Here is a 20,435-nt window from a genome sequence, read left to right on the forward strand (position 1 = left end):
CTTTGGAGAAATGTCTGTTTAGGTCTTCTGCGCATTTTTGGATTGGGTCGTTTGTTTTTTTGATATTGATGTGCATGAGCTGCTTGTATATTTTAGAGATTAATCCTTTGTCAGTTGCTTCGTTTGCAAATATTTTCTCCCATTCTGAGGGTTGTCTTTTCGTCTTGCTTAAGGTTTCCTTTGCTGTGCAAAAGCTTTTAAGTTTCATTAGGTCCCATTTGTTTATTTTTGTTTTTATTTCCATTTCTCTAGGAGGTGAGTCAAAAAGGATCTTTGTGTGATTTATGTCATAGAGTGTTCTGCCTATGTTTTCCTTTAAGAGTTTTATAGTGTCTGGCCTTATATTTAGGTCTTTAATCCATTTTGAGTTTATTTTTGTGTATGGTGTTAGGGAGTGTTCTAATTTCATTCTTTTACATGTAGTTGTCCAGTTTCTCAGCACCACTTATTGAAGAGACTGTCTTTTCTCCATTTTATATTTTTGCCTCCTTTATCAAAAATAAGGTGACCATATGTGCGTGGGTTTATCTATGGGCTTTCTGTCCTGTTCCATTGATCTATATTTCTATTTTTGTGCTAGTACCATACAGTCTTGATTACTGTAGCTTTGTAGTATAGTCTGAAGCCCAGGAGTCTGATTCCTCCAGCTCCGTTTTTCTTTCTCAAGATTGCTTTGGCTATTCGGGGTCTTTTGTGTTTCTATACAAATTGTGAAATTTTTTTTTATACGGTACGTGGGCCTCTCACTGTTGTGGCCTCTCCCGGCTCCAGATGCGCAGGCTCAGTGGCCATGGCTCATGGGCCCAGGCGCTCCGCGGCATGTGGGATCTTCCCGGACTGGGGCACGAACCCATGTCCCCTGCATCGGCAGGCGGACTCTCAACCACTGCGCCACCAGGGAAGCCCCAAATTGTGAAATTTTTTGTTCTAGTTCTGTGAAAAATGCCATTGGTAGTTTGTTAAGGATTGCATTGAATCTGTAGATTGCTTTGGGTAGTTTAGTCATTTTCACAATGTTGATTCTTCCAATCCAAGAACATGGTATATCTCTCCATCTGTTGGTATTATCTTTAATTTCTTTCATCAGTGTCTTATAGTTATCTGCATACAGGTCTTTTGTCTCCTTAGGTAGATTTATTCCTAGGTATTTTATTCTTTTTGTTGCAGTGGTAAATGGGAGTGTTTCCTTAACTTCTCTTTCAGATTTTTCATCATTAGTGTGTGGGAGTGCAAGAGATTTCTGTGCATTAATTTTGTATCTTGCTACTTTACCAAATTCATTGATTAGCTCTAGTAGTTTTCTGGTAGCATCTTTAGGATTCTCTATGTATAGTGTATTTTTTAAAGTTTTTAAAATTTGCTCTTTCCATTTTAATATTCAGTCTATTTTAATTTGTTTTCATTTTCCTGATGAAGGTTTTTTTCTTGAAGTCTATTTTGTCTCAGTGCTAATACTGCTACTTTTTCTTTTTGCTTCTGTTTTCCTGCTGTATCTGTTCTCATCCTTTTACTTTGTTTTCCTTTGACCGTATGTTTTAGATGTTTCTTTATACAGATAGCACATATCTAGATTTAAAAAAAATCCATTCTTATAATCTTTCAACCAGAGAATTTCATTTTTCCTCCTTCTTTTCTTACTTTAATCTTCCTTAAGTGAGTACCCAGATTTTTTTTGTTAATACATTTATTCATTTATTTATTTATTTTTGGATGCGTTGGGTCTGTGTTGCTGCACACAGGCTTTTTCTAGCCATGGAGAGCGGGGGCTACTCTTCGTTGTGGTGTGTGGGCTTCTTATTGCGGTGGCTTCTCTTGTTGCAGAGTACGGGCTCTAGGCATGCGGGCTTCAGTAGTTGTGACTTGAGGGTTCTAGAGCGCAGGCTCAGTAGTTGTGGCTCACGGGCTTAGTTCCTCCGTGGCATGTGGGCTCTTCCCGGACCAGGGATCAAACCTGTGTCCCCTGCATTGGCAGGTGGATTCTTAACCACTGTGCCACCAGGGAAGTTCCTTAGCTATTCTTAACATTAGGAGTCTTTTTTTCCCCAGAGCCCTCTTCCTCACCCCAGATAGGTTCTAGAAAGCTTGTTAACACACCTGCTAATCAGCAGCATGAACCTGCCAGCCCAGCATCTTCAGAGGGTCAGAGCTTTCTCTGCATTCTGATATCTGCATACAGATAGCATGTATCTAGATTAAAAAAAAATCCATTCTGATAATCTGCCTTTTAACTAGAGAATTTCATTTTTTTCTTCTTTTCTTACTTTAATCTTCCTTAAGTGAGTATCCAGATTCTTAAAAATAATAGATATTTAACTTAAAGTTCAAACGTAAACCTGAATAATACAGGGATCATCGAATGTTTTGTTACCCTTTGCTTTCTGCCAATTCATGCCGTTCAGTTTTTTAGTTTTTGTGTTTCTCAGTTCAGCACCACAAATCATACTTTGTTTTATTCAGTAAGTAGATGCTTATAATATATGTCCATATTTTACCAATTCCTTTGCTTGTTCCACTCCTTCCTTCTGGGGTTGTTTTCCTTTCTCCTAATGTAAATATGTCCATTAAAAGTTTATTTAGGGATTCTAAAAAGTCAAATTTTATTTGTCTGAAAGCCTCTTAAAATTTGCTATTGTTCGTGAACGTTAGTTTTGATTCGTGTAAGAGTTCAGATTGGGGGTTGGCAAACTGTTTTTTAAGGGGCCAATAGTAAATAGTTTGAGCTTCATGGGCCATATATTGTCTGTCACAAGTAAATCAACTCTGCATTTGTAGAGCGGAAGCAACTATAGGCAACATGTAAACACGTGAGTGTGACTGTTGTGATAAAATTTTGGTTGTAGACACTGAAGTTTGAATTTTATATAATTTTCATGTGTTATAAAATATTGTTAAAATTTTTCTTAACCATGAAAAATCTAAAAATTATTCTTAGCTTGTGGACCACATAAACATAGGCTGTATCTGACCTGTGAGCCATAGTTTGGTGATCTCATGTCTAGGTTAATATTCGTTTTACTTAGTACTTTACTCTTGGGGATAGTTATTCTGATAATGTCATATGATATTATCTTCCATTTTTAATTGTTGAGAAGTCAGCTGTCAGTCTAACTGTCCTTTCGTTGCAGGTAATCTGGTGATATTATTTTTCTTTGGTTATTTTTAAGAACTTATTATTGTCCCTGTGCATGTCCCTATGATGTATCTAAAGTGTGGATTTATTTTCATTTAACTTGCTTAGAATTGGTTGAGCATCCAGAATCTAAAGATTAGTGTGTCTCGTATACTTCTGGAAATGTTCAGCCATTATTTTTGCTTATATCATACCTTATCATATATAACATGGGAGGTAAATAAAAGACAAATTCATTTGAAGATTTTCTGTGAAGTTATAGTACAGTATAGTATCTATAATATTAAATAATGACCCTTTTAAAATACTCCCTCCTAGAACTGAGTGCTAGAGCATCTCTGTGTAGATGACCTCATAAGCTTCCTCTTATCAGAATTATCACTTTTTTGGTTGGCTGCTAAGAAGTATAGCATTAAGTATAATACTAATATGTTGGACATTAATTTGTATACATTATATCATGCATTATAATTAAAATAAGTATATACTGTAAGTAATTATATATTATAAATATGAATTATACATTATTAATAGTTTGGACAGCACAAGTATGACCTGACATTTGTTTTTTAAACTATATTCAAAATAATTCTTTGTACATGTATGCAGGTAATGGATTATTTGCATGATTGGAGAGCTATTGATGATTGTTATTTTAATGCTGCTTTAAGCTAGCAAGATTTATGGTGGTGTTTTAACAGACTTCTTTCATTTCAGAGAACTCAGTTTCCTGCATCTGCTGAATCTCTAAAACCCCGGCTGAAAAAAGGTCTGTATATAATTTCATTTTGTGTGTTTATTTGCACAATTTCTCTGTCTTATTGATTCTTCTATCCTATATCCACTAGAGCTTTTACAAATATGATTGTTGGGAAAAGCAGTAGTCTGAATGTTCTCCCATATCTAGCTTTTATTTTGTGAAGTTGTTAGATATTACGGGATTGATTTTACCTATAAATATGTTTATTTATTTATTTCATTATGCTGAGTCTTAGTTGCGGCAGACGGGCTCCTTAGTTGTGGCATGCGAACTCTTAGTCGCGGCATGTATGTGGGATCTAGTTCCATGACCGGGGATGGAACCAGGGCCCCTGCATTGGGAGCGTGAAGTGTTATCCACTGTGCCACCAGGGAAGTCCCTACCTGTAAATATGTTTAAATGGGGTTTTATTATTATATAAATGTGTACTAATTTTCTACTTGTGGAAAAACCACTCTAAAGTTCCTATAGTACATATCGGGCCTCAAATAATCTCATATATACATATGTTAAATAAGTGTGAGGTTTTATAAAAATTGAGTCTGGGAAGCCTAACTAGGTGAGGACCTATACTGTAAAGAACTGCCTTTAAAAATATGATACAGCCATAATTCCCTGGCAGTCCAGTGGTTAGGACTCAGTGTTTTCACTGCCGGGGACCCGGGTTCGATTCCTGATTGGGGAACTGATGCTGTGCGGCGCAGCCAAAAAAAATTTTTTTTAAATAAAATAAAATCCAATAGAGATATATATATTTTATGTCGAGGAATAGGATTTCTTCGTTTGTTAACCTATGAAGTCTTAGGAGGGTTTGCATCAAGTTGTCAGTGACTATACTGGATGTTCTTCCATGTCTAAAGGACTGGATGTCCTAGCTACTTGCCAGGCATTGGAAAATACCTGAACTTTTTGTTTAGCAGGAGAGACCATCTGTTTTATTATTTATTCATTTGTTTATTATTTGCTAGATGAGGAAACCATGGAAGGGGAGTGACTTGCCCAGGGTCCTGTGTGTTGCTTTTGTTTGCATACCTGAGCACCAGGCTATATGCCCTTTGGCAGCATGTGTTTTCCTGTTGTATGCTAAGAGTTTTAAAGTTGATTTTGTCAATAAAGTGTTTATTTGGGGCATTTCAGTTACACTTTGAATTTATAATACAAGTTGTTGGAAAATATTAACTTTCAGGAATATACTTTCAAAGATTTTTTTAGGAAAACACTGTAAAGAGCAGTACATGTACAATTTAGATTATTTGTGAAATTTGGATGAATTCTGCCTATGTCTAACATCATCGTTAATAATTTAAACACCATTTCTGAACATGAGAATCATCTTGCTGTGGTATCTGTCATTTCATTTCATCACCAGAGTGAATTGGCTAGTCCGGTGGTGGGGCTTGTGGGTATTGTAATCATCTCTCCAGTGTTCTTTCCATAATTCCTCCAGGGTCAAACCCTGTGGTTCAGTTGACTCCCAGTCCAGGAGAGTTGTAATTAGTATACACCAATCAAGAACTGGCCCATGCCCAATTCAGGCTAATGAGATAAAAACTTTACAGCTCTGGGGAGAAGGGGCACATTTGACAAGATGCTATAAAATGTAACAGTGCCGTAATGCCCTTTCCAATCATTTCTTTCTCCCTTCCCCACTGCAGAGCAACCACTGACTTCTAGTATTAAAGTTTAGTTTTTCCTGTTCTTGAACCCCTCATACATGTGAGTACTTAGTGGGTTCCAGGACCAGTGATAGGTATTTGCAATACACAGATAAATAGGGCATGGATTCTGCCCTCAGGGAATTGACAGTCTTCAGGGCATAGAAAATAAAGGCATATAATTATATTGTATACTCCATAGGTCCTTCCTTCTGAAGGTTAAACATTTCCAGTTTCTTCAACTCCTTTCATATAAAATGTTTAGAACTCTTTTGCCATTATTACTTTGGTTCTGTAGTGAAATTCGTTAGCCCTCTTGGAAGTATTGGAGTTCAGGACTAGGTAGAATATTCCAGGTATTGTGTGAACAGGGCCAAGTGTAATAATGTCTGGAAAATAAAATCTGTTCATCTGGATCTTTCATTTCCGTTAGTCCAACTCAAGGTTGCATTGCCTTTTGGTAAACCATTTTACACATTTGCAATACCACTGTATTGCACAGTGCCAGGGGTATGATTCGTGTAGAACACAAAGACTTCAATATAAATGATGCCTTTGGAATTGTGCAAGGTGGTGACACAGGCATGTAAAATGTCAAGGGTATAACCCGTTCTTATCCTGCCCTAGATTTCAGGCTTCCATGACCCAAGATTTTATCTATTGAATCACATTGATTGAGTTTTGGAATGTTGTGCCAGCCTTGCATTTCTGGGATAAGCTCCACATGGTCATGGTGTATTAAACTTTTTATATATTGCTGGATTCGGTTTGCTAATGTTTTGTTAAGGATTTTTGCATCTGTGTTTATGAGGGATGTTGGTCTATAGTTTTCTTTTTTTGTGATGCTTTTGTATGTTTTTGGTATCAGGGCTATGCTGGCCTTAAAACAAGTTGGGAACTATTCCCTCGTCTAGTTTCTGGAAAATTTTGTATAGAATTGGTGTTATTTCTTTTCTTAAATGTTTGCTAGAATGTGACAGTGAAGCTTGTCTGGGTCTGGATTTTTTTGCTGTTGTTGGAAGGTTTTTAAGTATAAACTAAATTTCTTTAATAGATGTGGGACTATTCAGGTTATCTATTTCTTTAGAGACTGCTTTGATAATGTTTCTCTTTCAAAGACATTTGTCCATTTCATCTCAGTTATTAAATTTATTGGCATAAAATTCATAATACTCCTTTATTTTCCTTTTAATGTCTAGGATGTATAGTGATGTTCCCTCTGTTGTTCCTGAATTTAGTAATGCTCTTTTTTCTTGATCAGTCTGGTTAGAGGTTTATACACTTTATTGATCTTTTCCGAGAACCAACCTTTGATTTTATTGTTTTTTCTCTATTGCTTTTTTTTTTTTTTTTTTTTTTTTTGTGGTACGCGGGCCTCTCACTGTCGTGGCCTCTCCTGTTGCAGAGCACAGGTTTCGGACGCGCAGGCTCAGCAGCCATGGCTCATGGGCCCAGCCGCTCCACGGCATGTGGGATCTTCCCGGACTGGGGCACGAACCTCGCGTCCCCTGCATCGGCAGGCGAACTCTCAACCACTGCGCCACCAGGGAAGCCCCCTCTATTGCTTTTTTTTGTTTCAATTTCATTGATTTTGGCTCTTATCTAATATTTCTTGCATTTAATTTGCTCTTTTTTCAGTTTCTTGAGAAATTTCCTCTGTTCATACTTTGTTGAGAGCTTTTTACCATGAATGGTTGTGAAATTTTATCAAATGCTTTTTCTTCATAAACTGAGATGATCATATGGTTTTTCTTTATTTTTTGTAACACTACCTGATTAATTAATTTTTCACTTTTTAAACAGCTTAATTGAAAAATCACCCATTGCAAGTGTATCATCTCTACCTCACTTTTTAACAGTTGAATTCCATTGTATGATAACTTATATTTAACCCCTCCTCTATTTTTTCCAACTTTTCACTTTATATTTTTAGTTTATTTTTTATCAAGGTAACTGGTTTATAACATTATATACGTTTCATGTGTGCAACATTATATTTCTACTTCTGTATACACTACAGCGTGCTTACCACCAAAAATTTATTTTTTATCCCTCATCATACAGTTGATCCTGTTTACCCATTTCTTCCTCTGATGCCCCCCCTTCCTTCCTCTCTGGTAGCCATGACTTTGTTCTCTGTATCTATGTGTTTGTTTTTGTTTGGCTTAGTTTGTTCATTTATTTTGTTTTTGTTTTGTTTTTTATATTACACATATGAGTGAAATCATGCAGGATTTGTCTTTCTTCGTCTGACTGATTTCACTTAGCATATCCACCCATGTTGTCTTCTTTTATTTAAGATTAATTTATTATTTATTTTATTTATTTTTGGCTGCATTGGGTCTTAGTTGTGGCACATGGGATCTTCGTTGAGGCGCGTGGGATCTTTCGTTGAGGCATGTGGGCTCTTCCTTGTGGTGCGCGGGCTTCCCTCTAGTTGTGCCATGCAGGTTTTTCTCTTTCTAGTTGTGGCATGCAGGCTCCAGGGTGCATGGGCTCTGTAGTTGTGGCATGCGGGTTCCAGAGCGCGTGGGCTCTGTATTTTGCAGCATGCAGGCTCTTGTTGAGGTGTGCGAGCTCAGTATTTGTGGCGTGTGGGCCCAGCTGCCTTGTGGCATGTGGCACCCCAGTTCCCTGACCAGGGATTGAACCCGAGTCCCCCGTGTTGTAAGGCGGAGTCTTTACGACTGGACCACCAGGGAAGTCCCCATGTTGTCTTAAATGGCAAGATTTTGTCTTTTCTATGGCTAAGTAGTATTCCATTGTATATATATACCACATCTTATTTATCCATTGATCATCATGTAGTTTCTCGTCATTGATATAGTGAACTGCTTTGATCAGTTTGTTTTGTTTTGTTTTATTTTGTTTTGTCCATGCTGCGCAGCATGCAGCAGGGATCTTAGTTCTCCAACTGGGATCAAACTTGTTCCCCCTGCAGTGGAAGCATGGAGCCCTAACCACAGGGCTGCTAGGGGATTCCCCTTTGATCAGTTTTTTTTAATTTAAAAAAAAATTTTTATTTTTTATTTTATTTTTTGGCCACGCAGTGCAACATGTGGGATCTTAATTCCCCAACCAGGGATCGAACCCGCACCCACTGCATTGGAAGAGTGGAGTCCTAACCACTGGACCGCCAGGGAAGTCCCTTGATCAGTTTTTTAATACTGAACCAGCCTTGCATTCTTGTGATAAAGCCAATTCAGATATGATATAGTTTTCTTATTATTTATTATTGGATTTGATTTTCTAAAATTTTGTTAGGAACTTTTACGTCAGTGTTCCTGAAGTATATTGGCATATAGTTTTCTTTTCATATAATATTTTTGCTTGATTTTGGTGTAGGGTAATGCTGACCACCTTATAAATGATTTGGGACATAGTCTCTGCTCTTTAATTTCCTGGAAAAGTCTGTGGAGAATTGACTAATTTTCTCCTTAAATATTTATTGCAATGCCCTCATGAAGCCAGCTGGTCCTGGAGTTTTCTTTGTATTAAGTCTCTTAATAGATATAGGGCTGAATAGGTTATCTATTTCTTCTTGATTATGCTTTGGTAGTTTATGTTCTTCAAGGAGTTTTTCTATTTTATCTAAGTTGTCAAATTTATTGGCATAAAGTTCACAGTTTTACCTAACTGATATTAAAGATACTGTAAAGCCTCTATAATTAAAACAGTATAGTACTGGTACATGAATAGAAGAGAAACCAGTGTGATAGAACAGGAAAAGTCCAGAAAGAGACTCAAATACATTTGGCAGTTTAATATATGATAAAGTATATGGCTTCTCAAATTACTGGAGTTAAAGATGTACTTTTTAATACATGGTGCTGGGACAACTCGATAGCCATTTTGATAAATAAAAAATTAGACATACACTAGAATAAACTCCAAATGGATCAGAGATCTAATCTAAAAGGAAAATTCATAACCATGCAAGTATTAAAAGAAATACTTTTACCAGAGTATTTTACCAGAGGTAAAATTACCAGAGGCAGTAAAAGTTGATAAATATGACTTCACAGTGAATTTTTTATGTATGGCAAAAGGCACAATAAGGAAAGACAAAAGAGAAGTAACATTCTAAGTGAACATATTTGCAACGTATATCACAGGTAAATGGCTAAAATCACTAACATATAAAGAACTCTTGTAACTTAGGGATAGGGTGGGTGGGAAGGAGACCACAACATGCAATAGGGGCTGCCCTGGTGGTGCAGTGGTTGAGAGTCCGCCTGCTGATGCAGGGGACAAGGGTTCATGCCCCGGTCTGGGAGGATCCCGCATGCCGGCGGAGTGGCTGGGCCCGTGAGCCATGGCCGCTGAGCCTGCGCATCTGGAGCCTGTGCTCTGCAACGGGAGAGGCCACAACAGTGAGAGGCGCGCGTACCACAAAAAAGAAAAAAACGTGCAATAGAAAAATGGATAAAGCATAATCAGAATTTACACACACACATTATATAAATCTATAGTAACATAAAATATTTACACATACACACACACAGGATATAAATCTATAGTAACATACCATTTATAGCCTATCAGGATGGCTAAAATTAAGAAATATGAGTACATATTCAATTTGTGAGGCTGCAGGAAACAAGCACTGTCTTATATTGTTGGTGGGAATATAAATTGTTACAGCTGTTGTGGAAGAGAATTTGGCAATATCCAATAAAACTCCATAATTACATTTCTAGGACTTCACCTTGAAGATACATCTCTGACAATAAACAAATATTTATTCACAGTATTATTCACTGCAGTATTATATGTGATTGTAAAATGTTGGAAACATCTTAAACGTCCATACATAAAAGAGTTCTTGAATAAACTGTAGTATATCCACATAATAGAATACTGTACAGCTTAAGGAAGATTTTTATGATTTGATACAAGATATTTCCAAGTGGTTTTCAAGATAAATTGTATGTTATAAAAAAGCAAAATACAAAAAAAAGCAAAGTACAAAAGAGTATTTGCCATATGCTACATTTTTATAAAAAAGAAAAATTAAAAATATGTATGAGCTTATTTTTATAAAAAGAAGCACCAGAAGGATATCTCAGAAACAAATGGGACTGGCTGTTTACAAAGCCTTGCATGGAAATGCAGTGGAAAGGTTGGAGGATGTAACAGTTATTCGAGTATGTCTTTCTGTGTAGTTTTGACTTTTGAAATCATATATTCATATCAACAAAGATTGGGCAAACAAAAACCTTAAAAATAAAATATAAGAAGCAGCACATATAGGGTAGTTTATTGGAGTCAAATTTTCTTATGTTGGAGAAGGGAATTTACATAATACAGAAAGGAGTGAGATGAGATCAAACCCTGATATACTGGATTGGAAATGGCAGTTATCAGTGTTGAATACATGGTTTTTAATATAGATATGTAGATATAAAATATATATTTTTCTTAATTCTGTCCATTGACAAGGGGTAGCAGCAATGACACCCTAATAGTAGCAGTGAGTACAGTTAGTGCCCAGACCTTATTTTCTAGACATTATTCTGCAGTAAAAGGAACACGGATGGGTTCCTTGGAGAAATGCCTAATTCCATGGCTAAGGCTGGGAATGAACCTGGGACATCTTGTGCCAGAAAGTGAGGAATAGTTTACCTAGTGATGGGTATTTGTTGGAAAGATGCAGGAGTGGGTTTGAAGGGCTTTCACTGGCCAGTGGCCAGTTCTGAAGTGACTGAAGCCTCAAATAATCATAGCAATGGATTATAACACACTGAATAAAATAAGAATACACCAGTCCATACTGATATAAATATACTAGTAAATAATAAATGAAGCAAAAGGAAAAACTCTCCCTTATAAAATAGAGTGATAAGTAATAAATGTAGAAGGAATGATAGAGTTAGAAAATTACCATTTGGCAACCATCATAGTAATAACTGATTCATGCAAGACTCCTCAATGGATGCTAAAACTAGTGGGTAAAAGTTTGATGAAAAACAGGATATTTACGGGACTTCCCTGGTGGTCCAGTGGTTAAGATGCTGCGCTCCCAATGCAGGGGGCCTGGGTTCCATCCTTGGTCAGGGAACAAGGTTCTGCATGCCATAACTAAGAGCCCGTATACTGCAAGTAAAAGAGCCTGCATACTGCAACTGAAGGTCCCACATGCTGCAACTGAAGATCCCACACTGAAGATCCTAAGTGCTGCAACTAAGACCTGGTGCAGCCAAATAACTAAATAAATATTTTAAAGAAAACCCTCAAACATGCTATTTACATGAGTCTCTAAGTATCTTTCCATAAGGTACATTTTGATTATAGTCTAGTAACTTTATAATGGAAAAACCTACCAAATACCACCCTAACCAAGTGATAAAAAGTAAAAGGTCACAATAATAGGACAAATTGATATATTGTGCCTCCTAAATAACTTGTGTGGTATTCCTGCCAAAAATAATACCTTCAATCTAATCATTAGGAAATAATAGACAAACCCAAACTGAAGGACAGTCTACAAAATAATTAGCCTGCATCTTCAAAAAAGCTGTTGAGAGAGGGCAGACAGCAGAAGCAAGAAGAACTACAATCCTGCAGCCTGTGGAACAAAAACCACATTCACAGAAAGACAAGATGAAAAGGCAGAGGTCTGTGTACCAGATGAAGGAACAAGATAAAACCCCAGAAAAACAACTAAATGAAGTGGAGATAGGCAACCTTCCAGAAAAAGATTTCAGAATAATGATAGTGAAGATGATCCAGGACCTCGGAAAAAGAATTCAGACAAAGATCGAGAAGATGCAAGAAATGTTTAACAAAGACCTAGAAGAATTAAAGAACAGACAAACAGAGATGAACAATACAATAACTGAAATGAAGGCTACACTAGAAGGAATCAATAGGAGAATAACTGAGGCAGGAGAACGGATAAGTGACCTGGAAGACAGAATGGTGGAATTCACTGCTGCGGAACAGAATAAAGAAGAAAGAATGAAAAGAAATGAAAACAGCCTAAGAGACCTCTGGGACAACATTAAACGCAACAACATTCGCATTATAGGGGTCCCAGAAGGAGAAGAGATTGAGAAAGGACCCGAGAAAATATTTGAAGAGATTATAGTAGAAAACTTCCCTCACATGGGAAAGGAAATAGTAACCCAAGTCCAGGAAGCGCAGAGTCCCATACAGGATAAACCCAAGGAGAAACACGCCGAGACATGTAGTAATCAAATTGGCAAAAATTAAAGACAAAGAAAAATTATTGAAAGCAGCAAGGGAAAAATGACAAATAACATACAAGGGAACTCCCATAAGGTTAACAGCTGATTTCTCATCAGAAACTCTACAAGCCAGAAGGGAGTGGCATGATATACTTAAAGTGATGAAAGGGAAGAACCTATAACCAAGATTACTCTACCCTGCAAGGTTCTCATTCAGATTCGATGGAGAAATCAAAACCTTTACAGACAAGCAAAAGCTAAGAGAATTCAGCACCACCAAACCAGCTCTACAACAAATGCTCTACAACAAATGCTAAAGGGACTTCTCTTAGTGGGAAGCACAAGAGAAGAAAAGGACCTACAAAAACAAACCCAAAACAATTAAGAAAATGGTCATAGAAACACACATATCGATAATTACCTTAAACGTGAATGGATTAAATGCTCCAACCAAAAGACACAGGCTGGCTGAATGGATACAAAAACAAGACCCACATATATGCTGTCTACAAGAGACCCACTTCAGACCTAGGGACACATACAGACTGTAAGTGAGGGAATGGAAAAAGATATTCCACGCAAATGGAAATCAAAAGAAAGCTGGAGTAGCAATACTCATATCAGATAAAATAGACTTTAAAATAAAGAATGTTGCAAGACACAAGGACACTACATAATGATCAAGGGATCAATCCAAGAAGAAGATATAACAATTATAAATACATATGCAACCAACACAGGAGCAGCTCAATACATAAGGCAACTGCTAACAGCTCTAAAAGAGGAAATCGACAGTAACACAATAATAGTGGAGGACTTTAACACCTCACTTACACCAATGGACAGATCATCCAAAATGAAAATAAATAAGGAAGCAGAAGCTTTAAATGACACAATAGACCAGATAGATTTAATTGATATTTATAGGACATTCCATCCAAAAACAGCAGATTACTCTTTCTTCTCAAGTGTGCATGGAACATTCTCCACAGTAGATCACATCTTGGGTCACAAATCAAGCCTCAGTAAATTTAAGAAAATTGAAATCACATTAAGCATCTTTTCTGACCATAACGCTATGAAATTAGAAATGAATTACAGGGAAAAAACCGTTAAAAACAGAAACACATGGAGGCTAAACAATATGTTACTAAATAACCAAGAGATCACTGAAGAAATCAAAGAGGAAATCAGAAAATACCTAGAGACAAATTACAACGAAAACACGATAATCCAAAACCTATGGGATGCAGCAAAAGTAGTTCTAAGAGGGAAGTTTATTGCTATACACGCCTACCTCAAAAAACAAGAAAAATCTCAAATAAACAATCTAACCTTATACCTAAAGGAAGTAGAGAAAGGAGAACAAACAAAACTCAAACTTAGCAGAAGGAAAGAAAGCATAAAGATCAGGGTAGAAATAAATGAAATAGAAACAAAGAAAACAAGAGCAAGGATCAATAAAACTACAAGCTGGTTCTTTGAGAAGATAAACAAAATTGATAAACCATTAGCCAGACTCATCAAGAAAAAGAGGGAGAGGACTCAAATCAATAAAATTAGAAATTAAAAAGGAGAAGTTACAACAGACACCACAGAAATACAAAGCATCATAAGTGACTACTACAAGCAACTCTATGCCAATAAAATGGACAACCTGGAAGAAATGGACAAATTCTTAGAAAGGTGTAACCTTCCAAACTGAACCAGGAAGAAATAGAAAATATGAACAGACCAATCACAAGTACTGAAATTGAAACTGATTAAAAATCTTCCAACAAAGAAAAGTCCAGGACCAGATGGCTTCACAGGTGAATTCTATCAAACATTTAGAGAAGCGCTGACACCCATCCTTCTCAAACTCTTCCAAAAAATTCCGGAGGAAGGAACACTCCCAAACTCATTCTGTGAGGCTACCATCACCCTGATACCAAAACCAGACAAAGATACTACAAAAAAAGAAAATTACAGACCAATATCACTGATGAATATAGATGTAGAAATCCTCAACAAAATACTAGCAAACAGAATCCAACAACACATTAAAAGGATCATACACCATGATCAAGTGGGATTTATCCCAGGGATGCAAGGTTTCTTCAGTATAGGCAATTCAATCAATGTGATACACCATATTAACAGATTGAAGAATAAAAACCATATGATCATCTCAATAGATGCAGAAAAAGCTTTTGACAAAATTCAACACCCATTTATGATGAAAACTTTTCAGAAAGTGGGCAGAGAGGCAACCTACCTCAACATAATAAAGGCCATATACGACACACCCACAGCAAACATCATTCTCAATGGTGAAAAACTGAAAGCATTTCCTCTAAGATCAGGAACAAGACAAGGATGTCTGCTCTCACCACTGTTATTCCACATAGTTTTGGAAGTATTAGCCACAGCAATGAGAGAAGAAAAAGAAATAAAAGGAATCCAAATTGGAAAAGAAGAAGTAAAACTGTCACTGTTTGCAGATGACATGATACTATACATAGAGAATCCTAAAGATGCCACCAGAAAACTAGTAGAGCTCATCAATGAATCTGGTAAAGTTGCAGGATACAAAATTAATGCACAGAAATCTCTTGCATTCCTATACGCTAATGATGAAAAATCTGAAAGAGAAATTAAGGAAACACTGCAATTTACCATTGCAACAAAAAGAATAAAATACCTAGGAATAAACCTACCTAGGGGGCTTCCCGGGTGGCGCAGTGGTTGAGAGTCTGCCTGCCAATGCAGGGGACACGGGTTCATGCCTTGGTCCGGGAAAATCCCACATGCCACGGAGTGGCTGGGCCCGTGAGCCATGGCCGCTGAGCCTGCGCATCCAGAGTCTGTGCTCTGCAACGGGAGAGGCCACAACAGTGATAGGCCCGCGTACCGCAAAACAACAACAACAACAACAACAACAAAAAAAAAAACACCTACCTAGGGAGACAAAAGACCTGTATGCAGAAAACTGTAAGACACTGATGAAAGAAATAAAAGATGATACAAACAGATGGAGAGATATACCATGTTCTTGGATTGGGAGAATCAATATTGTGAAAATGACTATACTATCCAAAGCAATCTACAGATTCAATGCAATCCCTATCAAAGTACTAATGGCATTTTTTATGGAACTAGAACAAAAAACTTAAAATTTGTATGGAGGCACAAAAGACCCCGAATAGCCAAAGCAGTCTTGAGGGAGAAAAACGGAGCTGGAGGTATCAGAGTCCCTGACTTCAGACCGTACTACAAAGCTACAGTAATCAAGATGATATGGTACTGGCACAAAAACAGAAACATAGGATTATTGGAACAAGATAGAAAACCCAAAGGTAAACCCACGCACCTATGGTCAACTAATCTATGACAAAGGAGGCAAGGATATACAATGGAGGAAAGAGAGTCTCTTCAATAAATGGTGCTGGGAAACCTGGACAGCTACATGTAAAAGAATGAAATTAGAACACTCCCTAATAGCATACACAGAATAAACTCAAAATGGATTAGAGACCTAAATGAACGACGGACACTCTAAAACTCTTAGAAGAAAACATAGGAAGAACACTCTTTGACATAATTCACAGCAAGATCTTTTTTGATCCACCTCCTAGAGTAATGGAAATAAAAACAAAAATAAACAAATGGGACCTATTGAAACTTAAAAGCTTTTGCAAAGCAAAGGAAACTACAAAAAAGATGAAAAGACAACCCTCAGAATGGAAGAAAATATTTGCAAATGAAGCAACAAAGGATTAATCTCCAAAATATATAAACAGCTCATGCAGCTCAATATTAAAAAAACAAACAACCCAATCTAAAAATGGGCCGAAGACCTAAATAGACATTTCTCCAAAGAAGACATACAGATGGCCAAGAATCACGTGAGAAGCTGCTTAACATTACTAATTATTAGAGAAATGCAAATCAAAACCATAATGAGGTATCACCTCACACGAGTTAGAATGGGCATCATCAGAAAATCTAGAAACAACAAATGCTGGAGAGGGTGTGATGAAAAGGGAACCCTCTTGCACTGTTGGTGAGAATGTAGATTGATACAGCCACTATGGAGAACAGTATGGAGGTTCCTTAAAAAACTAAAAATAAAATTACCATATGATCCAGCAATCCCACTACTGGGCATATACCCAGAGAAAACCATAATTCAAAAAGACACATGCACCCCAATGTTCATTGCAGCACTATTTACAATAGCCAGGTCATGGAAGCAAGCTAAATGCCCATGGACAGACAAATGGATAAAGAAGATGTGGTACGTATATGCAATGGAATATTTCTCAGCCATATAAAGGAACGAAATTGGGTCATTTGTTGAGACGTGGATGGATCTATTGACTGTCATACAGAGTGACATAAGTCAGAAAGAGAAAAACAAATATCGTATATTAATGCATATATGTGGAACTTAGAAAAATGGTACAGATGAACCAGTTTGCAGGGCAGAAATTGAGACACAGATGTAGAGAACAAATGTATGGACATCAAGCCGGAAAAGCGGCGGGGTGGTGGTGGTGGTGGTGTCATGAATTGGGAGGTTGGGATTGACATGTATACACTTATGTGTATAAAATGGGTGACTAATAAGAACCCTCTGTATAAAAAAATAAAATTCAAAAAAAAAAGCTGTCGAGGTCATGAAACAGAGCAAAGAAGACTAAAGAGACACGATAGCTGAATGTGGCACCTGGTCCTAACTAGAGCAGAGAAACATCTTTTAAAATATTTAAAAATTAAAGAGTTTTGCTACAAAGGAAATTATTATGATGTTAAAATATGAATAAGGTTGGTATGGTAGATAATAGTATCGTATCAATGTTAATTTTGATAATTTTACTACGGTTATGTAAGAAGTATATTCTTTTTTTAAGAAAGAAAGTTTTTTGGGCTTCCCTGGTGGCGCAGTGGTTCAGAGTCTGCCTGCCGATGTATGGGACACGGGCTCGTGCCCCGGTCCGGGAGGACCCCGCATGTTGCAGAGCGGCTATGCCCATGAGCCATGGGTGCTGAGCCTGCGCGTTCGGAGCCTGTGCTCCGCAACGGGAGAGACCACAACAGTGAGAGGCCCGCGTACCGCAAAAAAAAAACAAAAAAAAAAAAAGAAAGTTTTTTGGGGTAAAGTGGTTATTTGTTTGTTTTCTTAGGCAGTTTTATTGAGGTTTAATTTATACAATATAGCATTCTCCAATTTTAAGTGAACAGTTCGATGAGTTTTTAGTAGAGTTATGTAGTTGTGTGGTGACCATCACAACCCACTTTTAGAACATTTTCATCACCCAAAATGATCCCTAATGACTGTTTGCAGGAATTCTTTCAGCTTTTTTCTGAACCTGAAATGATTTAAAATAAAAAAATTTTTTTTTAAAGGAGCTCCTATGGAAGATCAACTTTCCAATAAAATCTACAAGCATATAACAAATTGTTTATTTTCATTCACATAGATAGGCCTCTTTTTTTAAACCATACTTTTCACCCATTTAAAGTGTACACTTCAGTGGGTTTTTGTATGTTACATTATTGTTTTTCTTTTTTAATTTAATTAAATTTACTTTTTTCTTGCTGTGCCATGTGGGTTGTGGGATCTTAGTTCCCCGACCAGGGATTGAACCCGGGCCACCACAGTGAACGCACTGAGTTCTACCCACTGGACCGTCAGGGAATTCCCTCATTATTGTTTTTTTAAAATGTAGGAAAATATACATAGTATGCAATTTGCTATTTTAACCATGTTTTAATTGAAATATTGTTGATTTACAATGTGTTAATTATTTTAACCGTTTTTAAGTGTACAATCTAGTGGCATTAAGTACATTTACAGTGTTTTGCAACCAGCACCACTATCCATTTCCAAAACTCTTTCATCACTCCAAACAGAAACTACCCATTAAGCAGTAGCTCCATTTTCCCTCTCCCCCCAACCCGTCCCTGTAACTTCTACTTTTATTTTTTAAATTGAACTATATAGTTGATGTATAATATTATGTAAGTCACAGGTGTACAGTATAGTGGTTCACAATTTTTAAAGGTTATACTCCATTTATAGTTATTGTAAAATATTGGCTGTATTCCCTGTGTTGTACAATATATCCTTGTAGCTTATTTTATACCTAATAGTTTGTACCTTTTAATCCCCTACACCTATTCTACTTTCTCTCTCTATGAATTGCCTATTCTAGATATTTCATATAAGCAAAATCATACAATATTTGTCATTTTGTGTTTGGCTTATTACACTTAGCATAATGTTTTAAAGGTTCATCCATGTTGTAGCATGTGTCAGAACTTCATTCCTTTTTAAGGCTGCATAGTATTCAATTGGATGTATATGCCACATTTTGTTTATCCATTCATCTGTTAGTGGACACTTGGGTTGTTTCCAACTTTTGGCTATTGTGAATAATGCTGCAGTGAATATTGGTGTACAGATTTCTTTTTGAATCCCATTTCTCTTGGGTATATACCTGAGAATGGAATTGCTGGGTTAAATACCAAACTGTTCTCTATAGCATCCAAACTATTTTACATTTCCACTACCAGTGTTTGAGGGCTCTAATTTCTCCACATCTTTGCCAACACTGTTATTTTCTGCTGCTGCTGCTTTTTTTTTTTTTTTTTTTTTTATAAAATAGCTAATCTAGTAGGTGTGAAGTGGTCTCTCCTTGTGCATGTGATTTCCATTTTCCTGACTAAGGATGTTGGCATTTCTTTTCATGTGCGTATTGACCATTTGTATATCTTCTTCGGAGAAATGTCTATTGAAATCCTTTACCCATTTTAAATGGAGTTGTTTGTCTTTATGTTGAGGCTAGGCCTGTTTTAATAGTGATTGAGTTATGTCTTTCTTTTTCTTTAAGAAATATATACTTCAATTATTTCAGTATTTCCTTTAAAAAATTGACTCAAAGAACCTTATTCAGTACCATTTGGTTAAAAAAAGGCCAACACTTTTTCAACATTTTTTTCTCTCTCAGTCTGAAAAAGAAGGCAGATATAAAGGAATTGAGAGTCTAGTCTTGATTTAATTTTATTTTTTGGCTGCTCCATGTGGCGTGCAAGATCTTAGTTCCTGACCAGGGATAGAACCCGTGCCCCCTGCATTGGAAGCACGGAGTCTTAACCACTGGACCGACGGGGAAGTCCTTGATTTAATTTTGGAATGAAAGTTTTAACTAAGCATCATCCTCTTTTTCCCTCACTGTTGTAAGTAGCATGTGGAACTGGAGTGATAAGTTATTTATTATTTTTAAATTATCATGTTACGCACCCTTGTAGGCATAGAAATATGTAGGTATGAATTGACACAATACTTCTAAGTAAGTGCTTGTCCATAAGTTTCAAGAACTTTAAAAGTTCATGTTGTTTAACCTAGTACTTCTTGTCCTAAGAATCTATTCTAATAAAAGTATCCTTCCCTGTGGCGCAGTGGTTAAGACTCTGAGCTCCCAATGCAGGGGGCCAAGGTTCAATCCCTGGCCAGGGAACTAGATCCCACATGCATGCTGCAACTAAGGAGCCCATCTGCTGCAACTAAGACCTGGGGCAACTAAATAAATAAATGAATATTAACAAAAAAAAGAAAGAAAGAAAGCTAAAATACTCCTTAAATCACCATCCAGTCTATAGGTAATCACTGTTACCATTCAGTGTGCGTCTTTCAGATTTTTATTATGTGTGTA

The 20,435-nt window shown here is 36.8% G+C and overlaps 1 protein-coding gene across 2 annotated transcripts in view; it reads left to right on the forward strand.

Moving 5' to 3' along the window:
- The window catches only part of BBS4 (Bardet-Biedl syndrome 4), a 70,987-nt gene that overhangs the window by 8,915 nt on the left and 41,637 nt on the right, over positions 1–20,435 (forward strand). For both annotated transcript variants that reach the window (XM_067752669.1, XM_067752660.1), the window contains exon 2: positions 3,848–3,899. In XM_067752669.1, coding sequence (XP_067608770.1) covers positions 3,848–3,899 — 52 coding nt within the window. The remainder of the gene's footprint in view (positions 1–3,847; positions 3,900–20,435) is intronic.

The sequence above is a fragment of the Pseudorca crassidens genome, chromosome 1 (assembly GCF_039906515.1).
Source record: "Pseudorca crassidens isolate mPseCra1 chromosome 1, mPseCra1.hap1, whole genome shotgun sequence".
NCBI lineage: Eukaryota > Metazoa > Chordata > Mammalia > Artiodactyla > Delphinidae > Pseudorca > Pseudorca crassidens.